Raw genomic sequence first — 23,092 nt, 5'->3', positions numbered from 1 at the left:
GCCTTCAAGGGATCCGCATCAGATTTACCATCGGGCCCCACCGAGTACAGTCTGGAACACGCCTTCGACTTGATCAGGCTTAGGCGCAAGTCGATGGGAAACACTGGTCCCCGGTACGGATTAACATCCTTCTCTAGATCGGAGAACGCCCGGTCTGGGTAGCCCTGAGGCAATGCCAAATCACAGTTCTCATCGGGGATGATCGGAGGCCGCCTAGTGTGGAGGGAAATATTTTTATTGATTGTGTAGCAGACCTAGAAAATGTTGCGTAACTGTTGCTGGATTTTGTCCGCCTGTTTACCGTAGGAAGCTAGAATGAATAGTTGGCGAGAGGCAATCGACGTGAGATAATTAACACTTGGCAGCTTTCTATCAAATAGGTTATAAATTGCCTACAGCGCAGCCAAGGTGTCAGCATTGGTTTGACGGTTCAAGCATCGCAACAGAGGGTAGGAGCTTGCCAGCATAGTGATTGCCTGTGCCGTATCCAAACTCGCGGGCTCTTGCAGAACTTGGGATAGTAGAAGATGGCACCTGAGAGCCAGAGAACCATGGTCGATGGTCGGAAAAGGCGTTATCTTCAGGTGAGCTGCGACCGGTGCCACGCGAGCGACAAAAGCAATAAAAGCAAGCGTGCAGGTTCTGGGGCTAACTTGCGCCGTTCCCACCTCTGACCGTTCCGGCCAATACACTGCGCTAACCGTTTCCTCAAACAGGTCGGGATCGATGACAGGGAAGATCCGCATCATCGAGGATTTCTTATACGCATCGAGGTACAGGCGGACTGCCCACCAGTCCGGAAGTTCTACCTCCCTACTCGACGGACTCATCAACAGAGGATTCAGCTGTTGGTAATGCACGTCCCCGAAGGTCTCAAAGATGAGGGTCCAGGGTCCATCGAGGAAGGTGACGTAAGTCTACTCGATCCTGGGGGCCGATGATGCCGCACATCCTCACATCTTTGTCGTGCCCTGGATTCTAACCGGACCGTAGAAGCCGTCGAATGACGATGCCTCTTTTACTGCCATCATCCAGCGGCTTAGCCTCGAGAACGAGAAGCTCAAGAGTGAGATTGGTCGCCTTCAGCGGCATGCGCACACCATAACCCATACATATACCCATTGGGCAGCGCAATACCGGACGCTAGAGCAGGAGACTGCACAGCAAGAACGCTCTATAGCGAGCCTGCAAGAGAGACTACGTGTCGCAAGGGACGATATCTCGCAGGCGATTCGGGTGCTGCAGCGGCACCAGTCCACCCGTCCCCACTATAAAACCTCGGGAGGCACTGGCGCTGGAACAGCTCCTTTCTGCTGATAGCTTTACAGTGTGCGGCGGACGAGGAGACACAGCTCGAGTGATCTGACCACGGAGCAAAGGCGACGTTAGTGTCATACAAAACGCTCGTATAGATATCCAAATCCTACGCCGAGGGCGGTGCATGTCAAATAATGCGAGCAAACGTATTCTACGCTTTTAATGTACAACCCGGTATATCATATCAACCCCCGGCCAGCTTCATAGCTTCAGTGTCTATCGTATTGGACTCCGTCCCCATTGAGCCATCTGAGATTATGAAGCACTTTCTTGTTGGCGGCGATCGCCAGCCATCGCAGGCCCCCGATCGGCTGCGAGGCGAGGAATGGATTCTGGTGCCGAGATCAGGACCGTGTGCGGATGACGCTTTGGGAGGGGCACGGATCTTACCTTCAGCAAGTCATCCAGGGGCTCCGTTCGCAGGGCCGCGAGAACGGATCTGATCTCCGGCCCCCGAGAATGAGGTTCCTTCCATTTCTTCATCGTGGCCACGACATGGTCCATCAATTGTTCGACGAGCGCGGCAAGCGCGGTGAGCTTGAGCGTGTCGGCGTGCATATCTTCCTTCGGGATAGCACAGCTATCTTCCACACCTACTGAGCGACTAGGTCAGTCTAGGGACCGTCCGCATGAGCCCCGAGGAACGTACCAATCTTCACATGACCGTCCGCCGTTAGTAGGACGGTTGTCGGGCCCAGGGCCGCCAGCACGAGTCCTTGATTCTGGAGGAATCGGATCCCCTCCAGCACCTGCCAACGCGGTGAGCAGCTGCAAAGGGACACTGAGAGATCACCTACCGGTCGGATGATCTGGGTGATGTCAGCATCGGACAGGCGGAGATCGAAATTGAAGAGATCCTGCACTGACAACTCGACGGGCTCCCACACCAGAAAGCGGTGTTCATCCGCGTCGTACACGTCCAAGAGAATGAGGAAAGGTGGGATGCTGACATTGGTCGATGATCCGGATCCGCGACTCCGCAGACTGTCGATCCACCGTCAGGCGCTGGAGATGGACAACCCCCTTCCGGTGTGTGCGGTGTCGGGCCAGAGTGACATCTCGGCCACAAAAGACTTCTGCTCCCGCTTCATAGTGTTCCCAGGGGCTCTGGCTGTGGACTGGGCGGGAAGCCCCTTGTGCAGCATTCGCCCGTTTCCCCAGTCGGACGGACGGTTTGGAGCGATCGTTTGCCGGTGGAGCGGATGTCCGAGCTGGATCGGCCCAGATTGTGCGAGGGCGTTCCTTGCCGCGCATAGGGTTTGTCGACGTGCCACGGATGGGAACGAGACAAGAAAACAGACGAGTGGCGGGGATACGTCCAATGATGGCGGTGCAGTCGCGGGTTGACGAGGGATTTCTCTGGGCGCGTCGGTGAGGTGTACGCGGTCTATGCAGAAGGAATTGGCGCGAATTTATATCAGTACGGCGGCAGATTGGGGTCCGGTGGGCAATGCCACCGTTGCCGGGGGGTGTGAACACCTTTTCACCGCCACCGTGAATGGCTGGGTTTCAGTGTCTCTATGACGTTCAGAGTTCCTCTTTGACAACCGACAGGCTTACCTGCCGGTCGATCCACGCCATGATCTCATCCATGGCCTTTTTCGCACCGCTCGCCTCTTGATCTCGCCGTCGCCGTTTCAGCTGGTTCTCCGGCGGTACCTCGTACTCACTGACAAAACCCGGGGAGAGTGTCGCTTGCACCTCATCGAGCGGGTGTTCAAGGTGCCATTCGTAAATGTCTGCACCCTGGGCACCCCGCCGACGGCCGATCTCAAGAACGAAACCGCGTGCTGAGAGCCCGTCGAGGAATTCAACGGCACGCTGCCTCTCGTTCGGCACATTAATTGTCCTCTCCGGGTAGCCAGGCACCCTGACATGCACGCGAAGTTTCCACGAGGGTAGTTCAGTGCCCCAGATATCTATCCCCATGCCCAGGAACGGATCAAATTCGGCAAGATCTAGATGTGCGATATTGGAAAAATCCAGCGGAAACGATGGAGATAGGTTCTGTTGCTCGATAGTGTCTTCCGTAGTGATCGGGGCACTGTGGACTCCGCGACAAATGTGCTCACGGGTGGCGTCGAAACCCGACTCTCGGGGTGGCGGGTGGTGGGACTGCCGCGGATATCCTCGCTTAAATGACGGAAGAAATGTCGGATGAGCGTCGGTGTGACGCTCCGTAGTTCCCAGGTTTGCTCCAACGCCTCCTTGGAGAGGCCGCACCGGTCCGCGTCGATTGTGGGGGTAAATGGAATACCACGTCGCCTAGACACGGGCTCCTCCTCACTCCAGGCCTCGGGACTATTGGCTGGCGTCGGGACCCCGGCGGGGTCCATCGGGCGCTCCCCGAAATCGCCCAGAGATGGGATGTTAAAACCTTCACCGTCGGCCAGCCAGAAGAAGTGTTGCCAAAGCCTCGTCCGATCCACTGGTGCCGTGACGTCCGGGACGACTGATGCGGCCTCCTGGGTCCGGCGATCACGGGGCTGGCGGCGGGCGGTCCCTGTCATCTTCAGCCCGTATTGAAAGCTGAAGCGCCACAGCTCGCGCAGCCCTCGCCGTACTACGCGCTTACCATCGTCCAAGGGAAGGTGTCCGATCATGCGGTGCTGGCCCCCCAGTCGTTCATCGATGGACATCTTGGTGTGCGGGCTCGTGATGTGCAGGAGCGCTCGCATCGCGCGGCGGGCGACGGCCAGATATCGCAGGTCCGAAAAGAAAGTCTGCAGAGTGGGAATCGGGACGTCGATCGTCTGCAGTCGGTTCCAGAGGGCCTCTCGCTTCGTGCCGTCTTGAATCAATGGGAACAGGGTCCCGTCGTTCATCCGTTTCTGCAGAAAGTGCAGATCACCGTTCGAAATTTTCGGCGCGCGACACTGCAGCAGCTGAACGCTTTTGGCGTCCGCCCCAGCCGCAAGCGCCATTTCGCCGCCGAAGATCCTCGTGATGAAGGTGTGTCGGATGTGCTCGAGGTATGACAGGACTTCCTGGTGGCCATTTCGTCAGCTGCCGGGCTACCGCCATTCTATCCATCGAGCAGGTCGTCTACTTCGTCACATCTGAGGGCCACCAGCGTGTGGAGGACCCCGATCTGCATACCGGCCCAGAGTCCGGGAACCGGCAGCAGGGCATCAAATGCCTGGGGGAAGCTGCCGTGGCGCAAGAACGCTCGCAGGTATTTGTGCTTTTTGGTGGCCGGGTTATTCTGCAGGATCGCCCACCACTTGTTGGCTGCGGCTTGATCGGCTGGCTGGTCGAGTGCGCCTTCGTACAGCCGAATTTTGTAATAAATCAGCCCATCAGGCGGCTGTCGTTCGTTCCGGAACTGCTCTTGCAGAGATTGAACTAGGCGGGCCTGCAGTTGGCCCGGTGCAGGTTGGTCCGCCTCGGCTCCCCCGTGTTCCGGTCCTGGACATAGTCAGCCCGCGACTCACAGCGTGAATGTCCATTGTCAAACATCGCGGCGAGACTCACCTGGAGCCTCCACGTACACATCCACCACCCACCAGCGGTTCGGTGGGCTGAGCCACTTCCGCGCTGCTGAGATGAGGCTCTCATGTTTCACTGCACGAAGCACGGTATCCAGCGGGACGTCCAGGGCCCGAAAGGGACCACTGTCCGTCTCGTTGAAACGCACCCGGCGACCCCAGTCCGCAGCGCTGACCAGTACCGGTACATGGTAGTCGCGGTTGATCCGAAGGCAGCCCTGGATTTCCAAGATCCGCTCCAGTCGGATCGAGTTGCGGCCATCGCCCATGCAGTGGCTGAAACCGTGGTCAAACGAGAGGTAATCGAGCAAAACCCGAGCACTTCCTTGGTAGCGTTCCTTGCGGTACGCCTCCAGCAACTGCTCCTCCCGCTCCACGCGGGATTGGATTGATGGCATGGTGTAGATATGGCGGCTCCTAAGATCTTCTGCGGCCTCCGGTCGAGATAAATACGTCCTGCGCTGAGTCCGAATCTGGCGGCGACACCCGAAGCGGAGTAGGTCTCCAAGTTAATACAATTGATTCTTGAGGGGAGAGAAATGGATTATACGCCTTAAACGGTAGACGAACATAGCCATTGTGTATAGAGGGTCCAACCGGTGGCTGGAGCAGCTGAGACAACGGTCTTTTTCCGAATGGAGACGCTGGGCATGATACTGTGCACCTCAACATTCGCAGGACAGTTTGAAGTGCCCCGTGAGACGAACACAGATTTGTACCTTTGGTGGCCTGGTCATACGGGTCTACAGCAGGAAAAACGCTCCAGCCATGCTTTTTATGCGGACACGATCATCGGCCATCCCCGTGGGCTCTATCCAAGAGAGTACCGTATCAGAATATGTCATTCAGGCAGGTCGTCTGGTTCCTAGAGGCCCCCATAAAGACCTGGGTGGACAGTAGACCGAGCTTTTTAATCAAGTATCAGGTGCAACGACGGGGTCACACATATGATCCAGCTATCCACACGCCTGATTGAGGGTGCTTGGGTAAAGAGACGCGCTCCAGTGCCAGATATATAAACCTCCATATTGATCGAAACGCGGAATACTTCATCGTTCTCTCCTTGTTCAGAGCAGACTTACATTATCATCCGACTTCTTACAAAACACCTTGGTCATATGTACAGGCTGGCCTATGCTTGCCATCGCGTCCTTTGATATTGCAATCTCGGTTATTTAATTTCAATTCTATGGTGCTTATGTCTCCTCCACCCCTACTTTCCTTGCGTATGTATCCCACCCAATTGCGGCCGTACGTATCGACACGCTCCGAGCTCACGGGTAACTGGGCTGCCGTCGTTTTGGTCCACCCTCCAGCGCCTCCTGCATCGGAAGGAAGAGCAGCCCATATATTAGGTATGTGCGTTACCGCGCGGATAGACATTGCTGATGGTTCCCGAATGCATAGCTACACCCGACGATCCAGCGCATTTACCGATGTTTACAGTCGTCTTTGGAACACGTTCGAATAAGCATGGGCGGCCACGTGGGGATGCGCCGGCCCGCAGGTCTTGGCGGGGAAACACTGTCTGACTGGGCAAAAGGAAAAATGTGGGATGATCCGGGTCGCCCGGTTCCCGGGCTAGCCGACAATCCTTGTCTACTCCTCCCTGCACTCTGCCCTGTGTCGCGTGCCGGAGGGACTAATCGCATCATCTTTACGGCCATTAATGGAGGGTCGATTTCGATCGGCCGGAATGTATCGCATAGCCGGAAACTGGCAGGCACAACACATCGACAAGGTCAGTGATGCCCGGGGACTGCTGCGTTCTCTTCCGCACGCCGAACACTGATCCAGCGGTCTCCCTTGCACGGCAACAGGATATTCAGTACGCAGTGGTGAATATTGAGGGGTTGAATGATGGCGACGGTTGAGGCTGGGCTTCTAGGAGGTCCGTTCTCACCATGAAATGGAGATACCCGGGTGATGGCTGATCGGTTCCGCATAACACCATCAGGACAGCCCGGAGCATTAATCTTACCCCACGCCCTTTGCGCGATTTGACTGCCAACCCGGACGAATGCCCGCTTTGCATCACCGCAACGGCCAGTTCCCTCGACTGTCATTCACCGTCGGAATGATCGCTGCAGAAAGGATAAGATCGGCCCGAGCATATTCGTACCACGTGCTTCCAGATCGGAGCGGTTCCTAGCATGCGGAATGCGGTGAGTAAGCCTAGCGGATCGGCACGGGTGCGCTTCACATGGGTGCGGGTGGCTTGCCGCTTACCCGCGTTCTGGTGAGCTAAACTCCCACTGCGATGTCTTTCTGCTTGCCTGTTGCCCGGGCATATCGACGGGCAACAGGCATATCGACTGGTGCAACAGAACCACCCGGCTGATGGATTGTTCTCAGACAAGTGCCAATAGCATGCTTCAGTTATTACCGTCTAGAATCGGATGTCACGGTGGAGAAGCCCTGGGCAAATGATCAACCACGATGACCTGTCTCGTCAAAATCGAGCAATGATGTGGACTAATCTGGGAATAAGTATCTGCCCGGTACTTGCTTCATCAGAGACCACATGCTCGCACGGCCCAAGGTGGGTCTGCTGGATTCCATGGCTGATCCATCTCCTGTAGAGCGGCCACCCGAGGTGACTCCGATCAAATGGCAACAACCGCCTACCGCAGCACCTACCAAGGCCCGGATATCATATTCCTTCCAACCGGATACAGACGGAGAACGGCGGGATTTATAAGGGAGATGCATGGTGGAAGCTGTCCAACGTTGGTCCTGCCGTATCCACATTTCTCGACAGGTTCAATATGCGTACTCACGGGCATGGTTCGACCCATCCAGGACGATTTGGTGACTTTGGGGGACGCTACGCCGCGGAGAGCCAGATCGGCTTCCTCCAGGACTTGACGGCCGTCTTTTGCCACGCAACGTGCGATGCCCACTTCTGGAGCGAGTTCTGGGAGCTCGTCCCCCCCCCCCCCCCCCCGGCCTACCCCCCTACAGTATGCGGCAGGGCTGACGCGTGTCGGAGGCGAGGCTGCTATCTGGCTGAAGCGGGAGGATCTTCGCACCTTCGGGGGCCACAACGCATACAACCTCGTCGGACAAGCGTTGCTGGCCCGGCGGAACCGAATGTGGATGTAATGCGATCCGCGGCCACTGGGAAACACCTGCTGCCACGAGACGGTTCGATACGATTGCTGGAGTTCGGCTTCGCTGCGAGCCCGCTCCGCAAGCGACAATCGGCCGCGGCAGTTCTGTTGCGACCACTGGTGGATCTGACGCCAGGGCTTCCGCAGGAATTCGAGATTGGATGCAATAAAGCAGCACGACTCGGAGCCACGTTGGCAGAAATCCATTAGAATGACATGGGAGAATGGGCAGCGGCTCATCTAAGACCGTGGGAATTTGGATAGACAGACTGTCCTGCTCAATCTGGGGCCACTGTTGAACGGCCTGGACGATGGCGACGACGTCGCTATGGGGTAGTTGATGTTGCTTTTTAGATGATTCTCCAGCTCGACCGGTCGTACCCCATACTGACAATGCCGACAGAGAAGAATCTTTAGTCGCGGGAGTACGCCGAATAGCTCAGTTTCCATCTTAGGGAGTAAGAGTGGTAATTAAAAGATCTGGGGGGAGGGTATCCTACACCCTAAGAAAGATGTATATAAACACCCATGTAGGAGAGCGCGGACAGGTCTAATCGGACGGGCGGCACCCCACGAAAATCGGCCCTGATCACCCGCCGAATTTGCACCACCACCAAGCAACGTATAATGAAGGTACCGCGGTAAAAGAATATAGACTTAGAGTTAAATAGCCAATCTACCAACTGGCGTGATAATAAATTCGTAGCTGCGCTATTGCGCACGAGAGAGAGAATCTAAGCAAAACCGACTATGGCTAAACCTCAGAAAATTTCAGCCAATCAGCGGCCTTCCCGCGCTGGACCCTAGGCCGACCATGCCCTTGGTCATTCACTCCCCGATGTGTTAGGGAGTAGGGCTCGGAAGGCCGCTTGATATCTCATTCGGTTTCGAAATATCACAAACTATATCTTACTCCACACTATTTGACTGCCCCGATGTAGAGGATTAGATTACAACACTTTGCTGGCGGGAAGATTGCGATAAGTGGCCGTTAGCCGCCCAAGTGGCCACGCGGACGCTGAGGGCAATGCGGTATGTACGATTTCGCCATTGCGCATTTTAGCATGTTATGAGCTATATAAGTTGCCCCTGTCACTTGGAGCGGTCGAAAAGTGGACAACTCCACTCACTGCTCAGAATGCGCTGGAAGAGTCGTACTTCGTTGTAAGTCAGGTCCGCAAACTTACACTGGAAACAGCCAATCAACGCTAGATTGGTCGAGGATAGCCGCACAGTCTCGTCTGATGTTTCTGTATCCAGGGAAGCACTCTCGCGACTAGGTCTTCAAGGGCAAAGCGTCGTCTGGGTGCAAAACCACAGAATAAAACGTCCGATTCTAGTGCAGGTAAATGACTCTCTAAGGAGGGACGTTATACAGATGAACGACGTAACATATGCTAACTTCTGGGAGGCTAAACATATCATCATGTACCCTGTCGGAAGCACTCAATCACTTGCAGTCACCTCGGATAGCATAATCAAGTTTATCATGAAGCTCCACTGCCGCAGACTGTGCAGACGATTCCTTCTATGTCCGCATACCGATGGCCACCATTGATTGTAGAAGTAGCGGGGTTTCTCTGTGTAGATTGAGTGTCCCTTTATGGATGAAAGACCAACGTGGGTGGAATGCCTCAAAGTAATGATCAACATAATGCTTCCTCTTCTCCCAATAAAATTCCTGAGACCGTTCGTGTTTTGAGATGATGGAAGTGGAGTCCGGTTCCTGCAATGTTGCTGTTCTGTTTTGCCATCCTTATCTTGAAAAGAACATGGAATGTTGCGACGGACACACTCTTTACATGGCACGCCCCCTTCGCACCGACTTTTTCCGGTATGACAACCGGCGCAAGCTCGGCGCGCGCGGTCTAGCGGCTCGGTCGTTTTGTGCTGCCTTCGAATATGGCGTCGAATTGTATCACTAATTGTAACGTTCTATAGCCAGGTTGGTGTTAAAAAACTGTAGGTGTAAGCACGTGGGTACCTTCGTCTATATTGGGAACCACAGATGGGAACAGACAAAAGCCTGCAGCTGGGCGTGGTTTGATTCTTCGTGACGCTTTAAATGCTCCTTGCGCCGGTACCTCACATTGCAGCCAGATAATTGACACTGGAACGCGCCGTATTACTAGTGACCTTGCATAGCAATACGATGTCAATTCTATAGGTCCAGCAGTTCAGAACATGTCACAGATACACAGAGCTTTGGTAAACTGCATTTTTTTGATGAAAGTACTATGCTTTTAGCTTCTATGCATCTCACCATCAGTCGATATCGAAGTATTGCGTTCTATCAAAAGATCAAACATGAGATTAGGGTCACGAAACAAAAAAAAATAATAAGTAGATAAAGAATAAGAAGATAATTTCTGTCTGTCATCCAATATTCACCAGCGGGATATCACGCTCCATCCATGCAAATGCAGATCAAACATGACATTGCGGGATTGAACAAAGTGTCAAAGAAAAAAAAAGGGAATTGAAAAGAAAGAAAATATCCAAATGACATCCAAAAATAATCAAGCCTGCACACTCTTCTTGCTCTTTAACAGACCCTTAACACGGTCCACAATCAATCCAGCACCACCAAAGATGTATCCAAGACCGAATCCCCAACCTCTCACACGGACAGTGTAAATAAAGAAGTAAACCAAAGCCCAGTTAATAATAACAAAGGCGAGGAAAATACCAAAGCAGCGCCACTTGTCACCATCATGAACGTTCAAATTGGCCATATACTCCGAACCATCCTTATAAGGACAGTACTGGCAATCAGAAGTTGCATCGGGGTTGACAAGGTATCCGACCTTAGCAAGCTGGCTCACAAAGTCACCCGCATAAGCCTGACAACTCTGACCAGGTGGGGGATTGAAGTGCGTCGCTTCCTGGGAGGCACAGTCAACCTGGACATCCGGCAGAACAGCCGAGAGAACACCGCGCATCCACCAGGTCGTCGGGTTAACATAGTACATCCAGTACTTCCAGAAGACGGGGTAATTGGCGTACGGACGGACGATACCGTTGAACAAGCTGACCATGACGAAGAAGAAAGGGAGGACGTTCGAGATGACTGTGAAGGAAGGAGCGAAAGCACAGATCCATTGGCCCCATGATGCCTGGAAGAGAAAGAAGAGCATTGACATGAGGAAGACGTAGCCTGCTGTTGAGGAGTCTGTTGGAAAGCCGGCGGGGTAGTACCACAACAGCCAGTAGATGAGACCTGAGATGATGGCTGCGGGAATTTCGCAGACGACATTTGCAGTACAGAAAGCGACCCAGCCGTAGATTCTGGACGGGTATTCTCTTGCTTCCCAGAGAGCGCGGTTGATATAGAACTTGGGAACGATGGAGTTCAGGACGATGGGTGGGATTAGGATAATCAGGAAGACGGAGAACATGCGGCCTTGCATGGACGCCACTGTGTTAGGGAGCATCCAGAAGGTGAATCCGTTGAAGATACCGATGATGACGCTGACGAAGAGTTTGCCATAGTAGTAGGATGGGTCGCGCCAGTGATTCACGAAGAGACGCTTCGTGAGTTGGATTGTTTGGGTGTAGGTTGTCGCGGCGAATTCGTTTTGGGTGCCGTTTGATTGTTCGATAGGGAGCTTGCTGCGCTCTGTGCGGATGCGTTCGATTTCGGCCAGCATCTCGCGGTTCTGGTCTGAGGTGCGCCATTCTTCGTTCCAATCGACTTGTTTTCCGTTGCGTCGGGTTGCTTTGGCGGCTGTCTCGAGGATGAATTCGGCGACGTTCTTGGAGGGTGGGCACTGGAAACCACGGTCGCCGAAGTACTTGATCACGGCGGCGCCTTCCTTTCCGACAGGGCCGAAGTAGAAGGTGTTACCTCCGGGGTTGAGGGCGAGGATCATGTCGAATTGCTGGATAAGCATGGAAGAGGGCTGGTGAATGGTGCAGACAATAGCCTGACCCGCCTGGGAGAGCTTCTTGAGGAAGCGAACGATGGAGAAGGCAGCCTGACTGTCGAGACCACTAGTGGGCTCATCAAGGAAGAGAAGAAGACTGGGCTTGGCAGCAAGTTCGACACCAATAGTGACACGCTTCTTCTGCTCGACACTGAGAGAACCAATGATGGCATCCCGAATATCCTCAAGTTCCAAGAGGTTGACGATACGGTCGACGTATTCGATCTTCTCAGCATGGGGAGTTTCACGAGGCTGGCGGAGAATGGCAGAGAACTCGAAAGCCTCACGAACAGTCGCAGTCTGGTCGTGCAGATCCATCTGCTCACAGAAACCAGTACCACGCTGGAAGTCAGGTCCGAGGTTGTGGCCATCGACGAGCATGTCTCCAGTAACGACACCCGTCTTCTGGCGCTGGGCCAGAGTGTTCAGCAGAGTAGTCTTTCCGGCGCCGGAGGCACCCATCAAAGCAATCATGACACCGGGCTTAGCGTAACCGTTGATACCATTGAGAAGCTTGCGAGTTCCGTTTCCGTAAGGGACGGTGTATTCAACGTTCTCCCAGGTGAAGCAGCGCTCACTCTCGGACAGACGGTTGAAAGAGGCATCTTCACCAGAGGATCCCTTACCCTGAGCGAGAGCAGCATTGTCGGTAGCATTAGCGACCTTCTCCTCGTCGTTACTGTTGGGTGGAGCAGTGATGTTCTTAACACGCTTAGACTTCTTGAAGACCAACGCACCGCCACCACCACCACCAAAAGACAGGAACTCAGCAGCCCAGACAGTGACTAAAATGTAGAGAACAGTGAAGGCAATGATGACACCAAAGTTACGCCACATATGGTGACGCGTGAACTGGAAGTTAGTTGTCAAATACTGCGATCCATCAACAGAAGTGCTACCCAGAGTCGATCCAGTCAGGGCACAGCCTTGGTACTCCGGGCTAACATTAGGTCCCTGAGGAACCAACTGAGATGGGGCACACTGCATAGTACGGCCGGTGAACTCGTTCGTTAAGACCGACTCGTAACTGTACGAAATCGGGTTGACATAGAACAACCAACCGAACCAAATCGAATCCGCAATCAAGCTCTGCTTCGGGATCACATAACCGACAAATATAACCAGCAAGTTCAACCCAATACCAGCAAAACGAACGGCGTCATCGATAGTCGGTGACAAGGCAGCGAACATGCGGTAAAGCGAGGTGATGCAGATGGTAGTCGTATACACAAACAGGAAATAGATGAAGAACTTGGAAACATCAGCATCAAGACCGGTCATGAAGTAGACAATAATAGTAAACGGCACAACCATGCAGAAGATGGCGGGGAAATCAACAACCACACGGGCAATTGAGACAGCAGACGGACGGTAGAAAGCGTAATCCTTATGTCGAGCAACAATACCACGACCAGAAACAGCAGGCATAAGCTCAGTAAGCTGCAACCAACCCAGGAACAGAATCGAGAAGAAGAGAGCACCGCCACGAGAGAATGCACCGCTAGTATCGAGCGATTCACCGTAGAACAGGGACGAGACGATAAGACCGTTGGAGATAATGATGAAGTACTTGGTGTAGAGGGACGTCTTGTCACCCCACAACAGCCAGCACTCGCGCTGCACACAAGCCATAACCTGGCGCACGAGGGAGACGGTGTATGGCGACTTCTTGGAGACGGTCTTACTCTTCGATTGGGCCACGGTTGACTGGAAGCGGCGGGTATCCTCCTGTTGAGTATCCTGGAGACGCTTCTCATAGCTGGAGAAATCATCCTCAATGTACTTGTGAGAGCTGCTGTTCTTGAAGACTTTCTCGAGTTCCTCGGCGGTCTTGGGGGTGGATGCTTCACGGCCGGGCTGGAATTGGCGGGCGTTCGGGTCGCAAAGGGAAGTAAGGAAGTCAGCCGTGGTGGATTGATCCGGGCAGTGGAAGCCGAGGTCGACGAAATATTGGCGGGCTTCATTGGCGGGACCTTGGTAGAGCATGCGGCCAGCATCGAGGACCATCACCTTATCCATGAGCTCGTATATGCTCTCTCCAGCTTGGTAGAGGGTGACGAAGGTCGTGCGCTTGCTGACATCCGTCATGATGCGCAGGGACTTGGCATAGTCCAAAGCAGTGCTGGCGTCCAGACCACGGGTTGAGTTGTCCCAGCAGACGACCGACGATTTGGTGGCCAGGGTCTCGGCGATACTGACACGCTTGCGCTCACCGCCGGACACACCGCGCACATACTCGTTACCGACAAGTGTATTCTTGGTATGACTGATACCGAACATCTTCAACAAAGCATCAATGATAACAGGAATACTCTCACGGTCATGCTTGCGAGTCTTGTTGATAAGAGAGAACTTAAGAGTCTGCCACACAGTGAGAGAAGGGAAGTGCTGATCATCCTCAGGATTATAGTTGACCTCGCCACGGAAGTGCTTGTTCTGATCTTCAGACGAGAGGCCACCATAGCTGACCTCGCCTTCAATTCCAGCAAACGCAGCCCGGTCATTGGCGATAGCCTTGAGGAAAGTGGTACAACCCGCACCAGGACGACCCAGCACGAGCATCATCTCACCCTCCCGTACGGCACCAGTGAAATCATGAATCAAATCACGAACAGGAGGCTTCTTGCCGAAATGCAGCTGCGGCACGAATCGGCAGACAAGTTTATACAAATCCGGACCGAAAGTTCCCACCACGGCGTGGGGGAGGGTGCGCACGAACGACGCGCCAGTCTGCACGCCCTTGACGGTGAGGTTCTTGAAGACAACGCCGACCTTCTTGGCGGGTTCGCCGGCGGTGGTGCGGCGCTCCAGATGACCGCTGATGAGGAACTCGCCCAGATCGAAGTCCTCGGTTTCGATATCGCTTTCCTCCTCTTTGCCCTTCTCTTCGACGCGACGGCTAGTAAGTGACTGCAGGCGACAGCCGCTCTTGTTGGTTGACCGAGTGCGATGCAGACTAAGACGGGTCAGTTCGCGGCGCATTTCCTCCAGGTCTTCCATGGCGCCGCGGCGGGAGACGGGGTCGCCCTTTTCCTGCTCACCCCAGCGGCCATCTTCACTTGCAAAAGATGAGCTGAGGGAGGAGGTCGAAGTCAGTTTGATAGGTTCCGCAGTTTCGTTTTTGACCTGTTCGGTAGTGACGGCCTGTTCAGAGGATTCTTCGGCGGTTGCGGCGTTGTTTTGTCCATCGGGGGTAGAGTGATGCGCAAAAGACTCAGTGAGATAGTTCTGTCCATTCGAACTAGAGTGCTCCTGGTGAGAGTCCATGGCACGGAAATCGGCGTCCATGCGACTTCGGCTCTACTCAGGCAATCAATCGCAGATTAATGATATTAGGAATGCTGATTAGGGTATATACAGCGGAAACAGGGAAGGAAATAAGAAAAGGAGTGGAGAGTGGGTAGCAAGCAGTTCAGACAAAGTCCATGGACCAGGGTTGTTATATAAGGGCCATTTGCAATCGCCATTAACTCCGAGATCGATTTGTAAGACACCCATAAAAGACAAAGAAGACGCACATGTGGGCATTGGAACGGTGAAACCGTCGAAGCAGGGGGCAGATATAGGCAGTTGAAGCGTTCTCAGAGATATAGTGGGGTGCACGAGGAGTCAGGGTTAATCACTGCCGTCATAGAAGAACTTTCGCCGGAGTTAATCCCTTCCATAATCTCAGTGATTAGAAATCCTAAGATGGGACTACGAGTTCGAGCGAGTCGTAAGTAGCAGGATTACTAATAACCTCTTGCCGCCGTTCGGCATCGCAGTAATACTCTGTGCCATTTGCGAAATTCCGCCTCAAAGTCGTGTCCCGGATCTCTAAGCTCAAAAGCGGCGGGAGGACGCCGGTGGGAGGACGCGGTGGGAGGACGCCGGTGGGAGCTAAGAGCTATTGTCACCTGTTCGAATACCGTGCAAACCTCAGGAGGCCCACTCTCCCCCTTTGTCGTGTCCTTTCTGAAGAGACGCTAGCGGCCGATGGAAGCTCCGTCCTCCGAGCTAACGAACTCTCTGGTGAGAGCGAAATGCCAGTCTTCCAAACTCCACCTGGATAGAGTAATAAGGAGAAGAAAGAAAGAGAAAATGAAAAGAAAAAACTAAAAATTAAAAACCGGGCCTTGTGATTATCTTGAGTGAAGTCTGCAGAGAAATGTTCTGATTCGATCCGATCGGTTCTTTCGTGAGGGCTCAATGGTTTAATGTGGCTCATTCTCTCGTTATGTACGGAAGTAAGCTGTACCCTATTGATTATGCTCTCATCTTCCCGTGCTCAGTAATCCGGTAATCCTGGTAATGTCCGTTACGGGGTCTGGTACCAGGTGTATGAACCGTTTCGAACCTTTGAAAATCCCTCGAAAACTGGCTGGCATCCCAAGAAAGAAAAAAAAAAGGAACTCACAAATCCAGAATAATAATTAATCATTTTTATGTCCTTTTTGGTTTCTCGACTCAGATCCAAAGAAGACTAAAAAGGGCCCTCCCCTTCCTTCAGACTGTTTGGAGGTGAACTTTATTAGCGAGCGCGGAGCTCGATGTCGCAGGGTGGGAGAAATTCCCGAAATCGATCCTGGTGCACCTGGTCCAAGGCAGATTTGAAATCATCCAGGATGATGGTGTCGCTCAAGCACTTGAACACAAACGCAAACTAGCGAGCATCCGTGGATTAGCCACAGACTTTCCGATAGGTACCCACGTGGGCGTTACCTTCCAGAAAGGCTCGATGCCGGTGGGCAAATCCAAGTGAAAGGCGTCCAGAATGAGACATGTGTCGACGATGACAAACGCTATCGACAGACACAGAAAGAACAAGGTGAACCCAAACCGTGGGCTCGCCCGAACTAGCTGCCCCAGCTGACGCTTGTACCCCTGTTGGATCTTGTAGATCAGGAAGACGGTGGTGAAAATCCACCACGGATCTCTAATGGAGGCAGTGGGTCAGGCGATGTGGCATTCAAGGACAAGGGACGCGGGCGAGAGGGTAGTCGTACCGAAACAGCGGCTCGTATGGCCGGGTCCGCAGAAACAATGGGTCGCCGAAGTTGAAAAAGGCAAAGTTGGCGTAGATCTCTAGGACCCAGTAGGGCTGGGCGAGGAGCAAGGACCCCAAGTACAGCCGTGTGCCCCACTGAGTGAAGAACCCTCGCAGCTTCATCCAGGCGATCAGGTTGTGCAGCGACCAGGATACATTCAGGCCGATGGCGGTGATCGAGAGATACCAGCCATATCCAGGTTCATCGAGAAAGATAAATGTTCCATGGCCCATGGCCAGCAGCAGCTATCATTCTCGTTACTGTATCAGCTGTGTCCAGGACGTTCAGTGTGAAGGATGGTGTCTAAACGCACCTCCAATGCAATCAGCTTGTGTAGTAAGATGCCCTTTTTGATATTGGCCATAGTGATGGCGACCATAATGAGTAGCGAGCCGAACATATACCCCTGACCCCAAGCTTCCAGGACTAGGCTGTCGGGGGCCGTTGGACGCGTTGTGGAGGTGGGCGATGAAGCCATCAGGGCCGTAGAAAGATTTATCTCCTGATAGAAGTGCTGTCGGCGCCCGAGCCCGAGTCAGTGTGACACTTTTTTGGCGTCGTAGCCTGTCAATCCTATATTCCGTGAAACTGGGCCAATTTCGGGGGTTAGAAACCGGGCGCTTCGACCCAAGATGGGATCTATATGTGCGAGAGCCACGGCTGTGACAAGCGCGTCTCTTCTCGTACGGCCTCTGCGATTAAAGCCACGAATGGGGCCTCGGATCTGGTTGTAGGGAATGAGTGCGTGAGTCTAGACTCAAGAGGTCGTTCGGAATGCTCCGTCCCGCGGTCTCTCTCTCCCCAGGAGTGTTGCTAATGGTGGCCTGTATCCACCGGCCGAGGCTGAAATGCTCCATGGCAAACCATGGCGCCCTCTGGAAGCAGCTGGCTTCGAGCGGAGGGGTGAACCATTGTTTGGAAATGGTCTCTGCATCTGCCTCGGGACATAAGAAGGCCGCCACGCGCCCTTCAATACGGGAGCATCGATCCCCAACCATGTCGCACACTGGACGTCTGTCAAACGTGGCTACTCCGTCTCGGCCCAACACTCCAACCACTCCCCGGAGGGAGTCCGGGGCAGTCAGTCCTCAGACCGTGGAGGCCGAATCCGACTACACACCTCCGAAGAACGAATGCAACCGCGGACAAGACGGCCTCCCGGGAGACAGGTCGCTTCCTTCACTCGGCTTATTCAAGAGGTTGGGATTTGCGCCTCATAACCCGTGGGCTCTCAACCGCAAGCATCAATCTCGCTGGTGTGATTCTATCGGTCCCCAAGTCCCTAAGGCAATACTGCCATCCCCGCCATGCCAGCGAGACAGACGAGAGAGCTCGCCCTTGAATGGCATATCCTTTTTCCGGGAACCTTCATATAGTCCAATTGGAAGTGAAATTACATCTCGACGGAATGCGATGGCCCGTTTGTTGCCCAGCCCACTTCCTCAAGATGAGATCTATGACAAGTCTGGTCTCCATGCTGAAGTAGCCCATTGGTACAGCCTGTACGTCTGTATTCCCGACACTCCCTCGCCAACTGCTGCTAATGCTGTCAGGTTCCGACTCCAAATGTGGTCTCCCATTGCATCGATGATGGGAATGAACTGGGAGGAAGTCGAAGAGCTTGCGTGGCAAGTCGGAAAAGAAGGATTGCGTCAGCTTGCGTCCGGTTCCCCGCAAGCCTCCTAGAAGCTATGGCTTCATCAATTGTGTCGGGGCTGGCTAGAAGGGGGATAAAGGAGATATGAAGGCCACAGCTCAGTGGCATTTTATGGCTCTGTTGGGCACCATTCAGTGGCACCACAAGAGTCGAAGTTTATGTAATCGTGTCTGTTGATGAGGCTTATTGGATAATACAGCGATTGAAAGGGAGTGCATCGCATAGCTTTGAATATGGTCCATTAGCGCAGATACACCTTTCCTTCCGAGATCTTGTTCAGCCACTGCAATAACCCCCGTCATGCTCTTATCCTTGGCAAACTACATACCTTCTGCTTTGGCGCGAAGATTAAACTGAGGTTCGGTGGCTTTCTCTCCCATCTGAAACCCAAAGGGTAATACGTACTGCACAGCTGTGTGGTGAACCGTTCATGGATTGATTACTATCTGCGGGACGGCGAACACTCATACAGTAGAATAGGCGATTGACAAGTCTACAAATAGAGATATATCCCATCCATATGTAGCCTTGGTCCAACATCCCACGGATCGATAACGAATCGACAAGGCCTTTCTTCCCACATAGCTAACGATTCTGTGACCCCGGTGCAGGGGTATCGGCATAGGGGACAGGGCACAGAGATTGTGTGCGACTGCGATCCCTGTAGAGGCGGCTCACACTGTTTGTGAACGTATTGGGCAAAGCACTTTCGGTGGTACGGATGGCCGCAGGGAGCCCCGACTAGATCATTAGCGTCAGGTTCCATGCAGATAGCGCAGATAAAGCCGGCGGCCCGTTCGGAGGAATCGGATGAATGAGCTGGCGTCGATAAGCTTGCACGACTCTGCGCGACGCTCTTTTCGTCGTCGTCCAGCGGGATTGGCGAACCTAGTGCACTCGGCTCAGCAAAACCGCACCGACTTCCGTACAGAAGGGATTATCTTACTGTAACAGTCACCCATACGGATAGGTGGCTCGTCACCAGTGGGTTGATCAGCGTGTCTAGTGACGACCACTGCAAACTGCGCCGCGCCAGAAATGGCATAGCGGCGTCGAGTGGCTCGCGGCTGCTGTCGATGCGAAAGGGTCGGTGAGCCGGGGCTCATAATACGGTTCACAATTCCACGTCGGGCCGTGTCGTCTATCAGCAGTCAGTATATCCGTAGCCTTGAGGAAGACCTATTGAGTCTAACCAGAGGCACCAAAAAAGGCTCTCGTCCGGCGTGTTCTTGTCGGCATCTTGTGTGGATCGCAACGCAGCAAGAGGCCACCTAAGTCGAGGGCAGTGCGGTTTTGCGACAGGGACACCGGCTTTCCGCAAGGTTATTTAAGAGGCGAACGGACGCAAATGTATTATGGCCACTACAGTCCACCCACATTCCAAACGGATACTGTTCATGCCATGACTGGGATTTATATGCGGTACCGTGTACTGGATCCCCGATAGTGGACCGTTCACCAACTCCACTTCTCCTACTGTCAGCCTCTCCCACGGATCCGAGAGTCAACTTATCAAAGGGGGGATTCTCTATCACGCAGCAGACATAGTACACTTGGGGACATTTAGCTCGGCCGTGCGTACCTCCAGGATCAATTACTAGTAGGGGGTATGGGTAAACCGCTGGATACACCCTGACGATCAGCTTGGTACCAACAACATTACGTACATCTCAATCCCATTCTTCATACATCTTCAGAACATGGTAGAAGATCCTACAATGCAGTCCATTTCTGTGGCTCTGCGTTTGCCATCCCACTGGAGTAGTTGTTTCTCAATACACGTCACCGTGTTCGATAGCAAGAGCCATTCATAGTGAATAATCCACCCCAGGCCTTCTTTCACTCTACTAAACGCCGTGCTTAGACACCACCACAGCCAAGGCGGAAATCTGCATAATGACTAGGCTCCGCTGATCGTAATCTACCGCTTCAGCCGGCGCATCCAAATCGGCGGCACTGTTACAGCTGAACTGCTCCGAGGGAGTGAAACAGGGAGTAAACTAGCATGCGTGGCTCCCTATATCTCCCACGGACCGCCCGCCGAGTTCGCCCTGAACCCCAGCGCCAACACCATGGCTTCGCGGCGAAAACACGACTAGGAACGGTGGATGGTGAAGAACTTTCGGGAAAAGGTCAAGCGCCGCAAGGAGCGCATTATCAAGAGCTTTCACGAATTTGGTCTTCTCTCCGGCGCCAAGATGTACTTGCTCATCCAAGATGGCAACGGGGATATGACGGAATACCGGAACACGTCGGACCGGAAGTTCCCCCCGATATATAACCAACTGGTCAGTCACTGAGCGACTCCGGCGGTCTAGGTACGCTCTAACAGTTCCCAGCGGCGGCTATTCCCAACGGCCCAGCTTCTGACTCCAGAGAGCTTTGGAGCCATAAATGGCCAGGCCGAAACCCGTGTGTCGTCCAACCCGCCCAGCATGACCCCTTCCACTCGCGAATTGAATCTAGACTTGGACCTGTCGCAAGTGGGTCTCCTACATGATTGTGACTTGTTTCCGATGCCCTGTGAATCGACTGGGCTCCCAGGGCTGCCGTCGGAGTGGGATGCAGCAGATGCAGCCCATTTTCCTATGAACCCGGGCCACCCTGCATATGAGGATTCTTCCAATCGATTGGCGCTCGCAGCAGACGGATCGACGGGACCCACCGAATCCAGAGACTATACTGTACCTCTCATGTAGATTGGATGCTTATGTTTTGTGCCTCCGATGATCGTTGTCGTCTCAGTACACGAACCGGGGTGCGGAGTGATGTTGATTTAGTCATTGCTTGGCGGACGGCAGACTGCACTAGCGTACCACAAGTGATACGCTATCCAGTTACGGACTAGCGCCGGGTCTTCGACAGACCTACCATTGTCCATACAGGATCCTCATTTTATTGTTAACCTATTCTGGAAGACAGGTGAGCCAAGCTTTCTAGTCATTGTATAATCCGTGATCCGGTTCGTGATATGTCCTATCCCAGCGCTATCGTATGTTCGCACCATTACGTTTTTCCCCATGGTTCCCTTACTGTACAAATCACTTCCTAGCCAGATCCTAGAGCTCAGGCTATGGTTGGCACCGGATACTGTTTTGTATGGACACTTAGTCAACATTTAGGGGCAGCCGGTCCGGATTTGCGTGATCTATGGCAGGTAGAGACATTGACGCTTCAAGTGCTTTGGTCTCCGCTCGGCTATAGCCCACCGAGGCTAAGGCTGCATCCCACGAGCACAACTGCGCAGCACACCGCCCCGAGGCTGTACTTCCCTGCCGAACCCATTTCCACCGAGCTGATCATATGCGCTCCTTCGTCTTCCATGCCCCTAGCCGCGGACTGGGCGGAAAAGATAATCCCAATAGAAGTCAGGAATAACACTAAACATATAACGCTCAACAATCCCATCGTCAAACATTTCAGCCACCGTCGATGGGAAAATGTCAACCGACTCAGCAGCATGGTCGCTATTGCTATAACGACAGATACCGCCAGCCCAGTGGCAATTGTCTGGCATACTGTCTCGGTCACCGGCGTCACCACAGCGACCTCGATGTGCTGGAGTGGCTCAGTCACATGCGCCAAGACCTCTGGTGCAAGCTCAGGCATAGCTCGAGACAGATGAACCGGAAGAGGCTGGCACTCGCATCGATCGTGCTCGTGCTGGATACAGAACCGCCGCGTGCCTAGCGATAACTGGCGGGGGAGCCCCGTCTCAAAGTGTGGCCGTCCGGGTAGCTTGTCGGTGGCTGTTGGTACGGTGGATGCTGTACCACTGAGCACTTGAGAGACACTTTGCGTCTCATCCGTAATGATCGTGGTCCCCGTAGGCTCTGCGGCTCTCGTAACTGTCTCCACGACCTTAGGAATGTCAGGAGCGAACACGATCCCAGAGCGGGGCTGGAGGCGCTCGCGGGGTACCGTTAGATCCCATTGGAACTGCTAGGGTGTGAGCAGTGGCCGGACGGACAACCTTAGCTCTAAACGCCTGTCACACACCTCAAAGGTTACAATCCCCGCATCTTTCACGGAAGGCACTGTGAGTAACAAAACTGCCAGGATCATTACCGCAATCGACGCCGTCAGCAGGACGAGATAGATACCTGCCGCCACGCGACTTCGTGATCTGTCGTGTCGATGAGACCTAGGCACGGGAGCTAGACCTAACGCTGGGGCTCTCAGTAGACTTGGTCTCTCCCTCCTCGGTGTGATGGGCTGGTTCGAAACGACATGCACGGCGCGCCCATCACCCGCCATGTCGAGTGGTGTGATTCCGGCTGACTCTCGAAAGTAGAGTTATAGCAGGCTGACCGTTGGGACATAGCGGTGTTTTAGCAACAGATACAGCATTATGTCGTGCCTCTGCGGCACACCTAATGTACGCTCTCAGGTCGAGCATCGTGGAGTATCCCAAACAAACTTAATTCATCTTGGCTCCAGTGGATTGCTCTAGAAGGACTCAGGACTGTGGGCAACCTTAAGTTCCACCAACGTAGCGTATTACAGGTAGTACACTATCCCCTATTGAATCCTGACCGCATCGTTATTGGGGGCGGGCTTGGAC

At 53.7% G+C, this 23,092-nt stretch overlaps 8 protein-coding genes across 8 annotated transcripts; 4 read left to right on the top strand and 4 right to left on the bottom strand.

Moving 5' to 3' along the window:
- Positions 1–551: 551 nt before the first annotated feature.
- Positions 552–1,317, top strand: ATEG_09936 (uncharacterized protein; the record flags this gene model as incomplete). Its single annotated transcript, XM_001218557.1, has 3 exons — positions 552–584; positions 780–911; positions 994–1,317. The coding sequence occupies 3 exons, from the start codon at positions 552–554 to the stop codon at positions 1,315–1,317; spliced, it is 489 nt and encodes a 162-aa protein (XP_001218558.1).
- A 255-nt stretch (positions 1,318–1,572) lies between these two features.
- On the bottom strand, positions 1,573–5,203 carry ATEG_09935 (uncharacterized protein; the record flags this gene model as incomplete). The annotated part of the gene is made up of 7 exons (XM_001218556.1): positions 1,573–1,910; positions 1,967–2,126; positions 2,233–2,676; positions 2,878–3,144; positions 3,390–4,300; positions 4,417–4,725; positions 4,792–5,203. 7 exons carry the CDS (start codon positions 5,201–5,203, stop codon positions 1,573–1,575), a joined length of 2,841 nt encoding a protein of 946 aa, XP_001218557.1.
- A 2,370-nt stretch (positions 5,204–7,573) lies between these two features.
- ATEG_09934 (uncharacterized protein) lies at positions 7,574–8,128 on the top strand (the record flags this gene model as incomplete). The annotated part of the gene is made up of 1 exon (XM_001218555.1): positions 7,574–8,128. The coding sequence occupies one exon, from the start codon at positions 7,574–7,576 to the stop codon at positions 8,126–8,128; it is 555 nt and encodes a 184-aa protein (XP_001218556.1).
- Positions 8,129–10,437: 2,309 nt separating this feature from the next.
- Positions 10,438–15,111, bottom strand: ATEG_09933 (uncharacterized protein; the record flags this gene model as incomplete). The annotated part of the gene is made up of 1 exon (XM_001218554.1): positions 10,438–15,111. The coding sequence occupies one exon, from the start codon at positions 15,109–15,111 to the stop codon at positions 10,438–10,440; it is 4,674 nt and encodes a 1,557-aa protein (XP_001218555.1).
- Positions 15,112–16,461: 1,350 nt separating this feature from the next.
- ATEG_09932 (uncharacterized protein) lies at positions 16,462–17,235 on the bottom strand (the record flags this gene model as incomplete). Its single annotated transcript, XM_001218553.1, has 3 exons — positions 16,462–16,759; positions 16,830–17,116; positions 17,185–17,235. 3 exons carry the CDS (start codon positions 17,233–17,235, stop codon positions 16,462–16,464), a joined length of 636 nt encoding a protein of 211 aa, XP_001218554.1.
- Positions 17,236–17,867: 632 nt separating this feature from the next.
- ATEG_09931 (uncharacterized protein) lies at positions 17,868–18,557 on the top strand (the record flags this gene model as incomplete). The annotated part of the gene is made up of 1 exon (XM_001218552.1): positions 17,868–18,557. The coding sequence occupies one exon, from the start codon at positions 17,868–17,870 to the stop codon at positions 18,555–18,557; it is 690 nt and encodes a 229-aa protein (XP_001218553.1).
- Positions 18,558–20,636: 2,079 nt separating this feature from the next.
- On the top strand, positions 20,637–21,227 carry ATEG_09930 (uncharacterized protein; the record flags this gene model as incomplete). Its single annotated transcript, XM_001218551.1, has 2 exons — positions 20,637–20,816; positions 20,868–21,227. The coding sequence occupies 2 exons, from the start codon at positions 20,637–20,639 to the stop codon at positions 21,225–21,227; spliced, it is 540 nt and encodes a 179-aa protein (XP_001218552.1).
- Positions 21,228–21,646: 419 nt separating this feature from the next.
- On the bottom strand, positions 21,647–22,785 carry ATEG_09929 (uncharacterized protein; the record flags this gene model as incomplete). The annotated part of the gene is made up of 3 exons (XM_001218550.1): positions 21,647–21,676; positions 22,048–22,467; positions 22,528–22,785. The coding sequence occupies 3 exons, from the start codon at positions 22,783–22,785 to the stop codon at positions 21,647–21,649; spliced, it is 708 nt and encodes a 235-aa protein (XP_001218551.1).
- Between the last annotated feature and the right edge of the window lie 307 nt (positions 22,786–23,092).

The sequence above is a fragment of the Aspergillus terreus genome, genomic scaffold (assembly GCF_000149615.1).
Source record: "Aspergillus terreus NIH2624 scaffold_15 genomic scaffold, whole genome shotgun sequence".
Classification (NCBI taxonomy): Eukaryota; Fungi; Ascomycota; class Eurotiomycetes; order Eurotiales; family Aspergillaceae; genus Aspergillus; species Aspergillus terreus.
The sequence above is the reverse complement of the archived record's forward strand: the minus strand, read 5'-3'. Positions and strand labels throughout refer to the sequence as shown.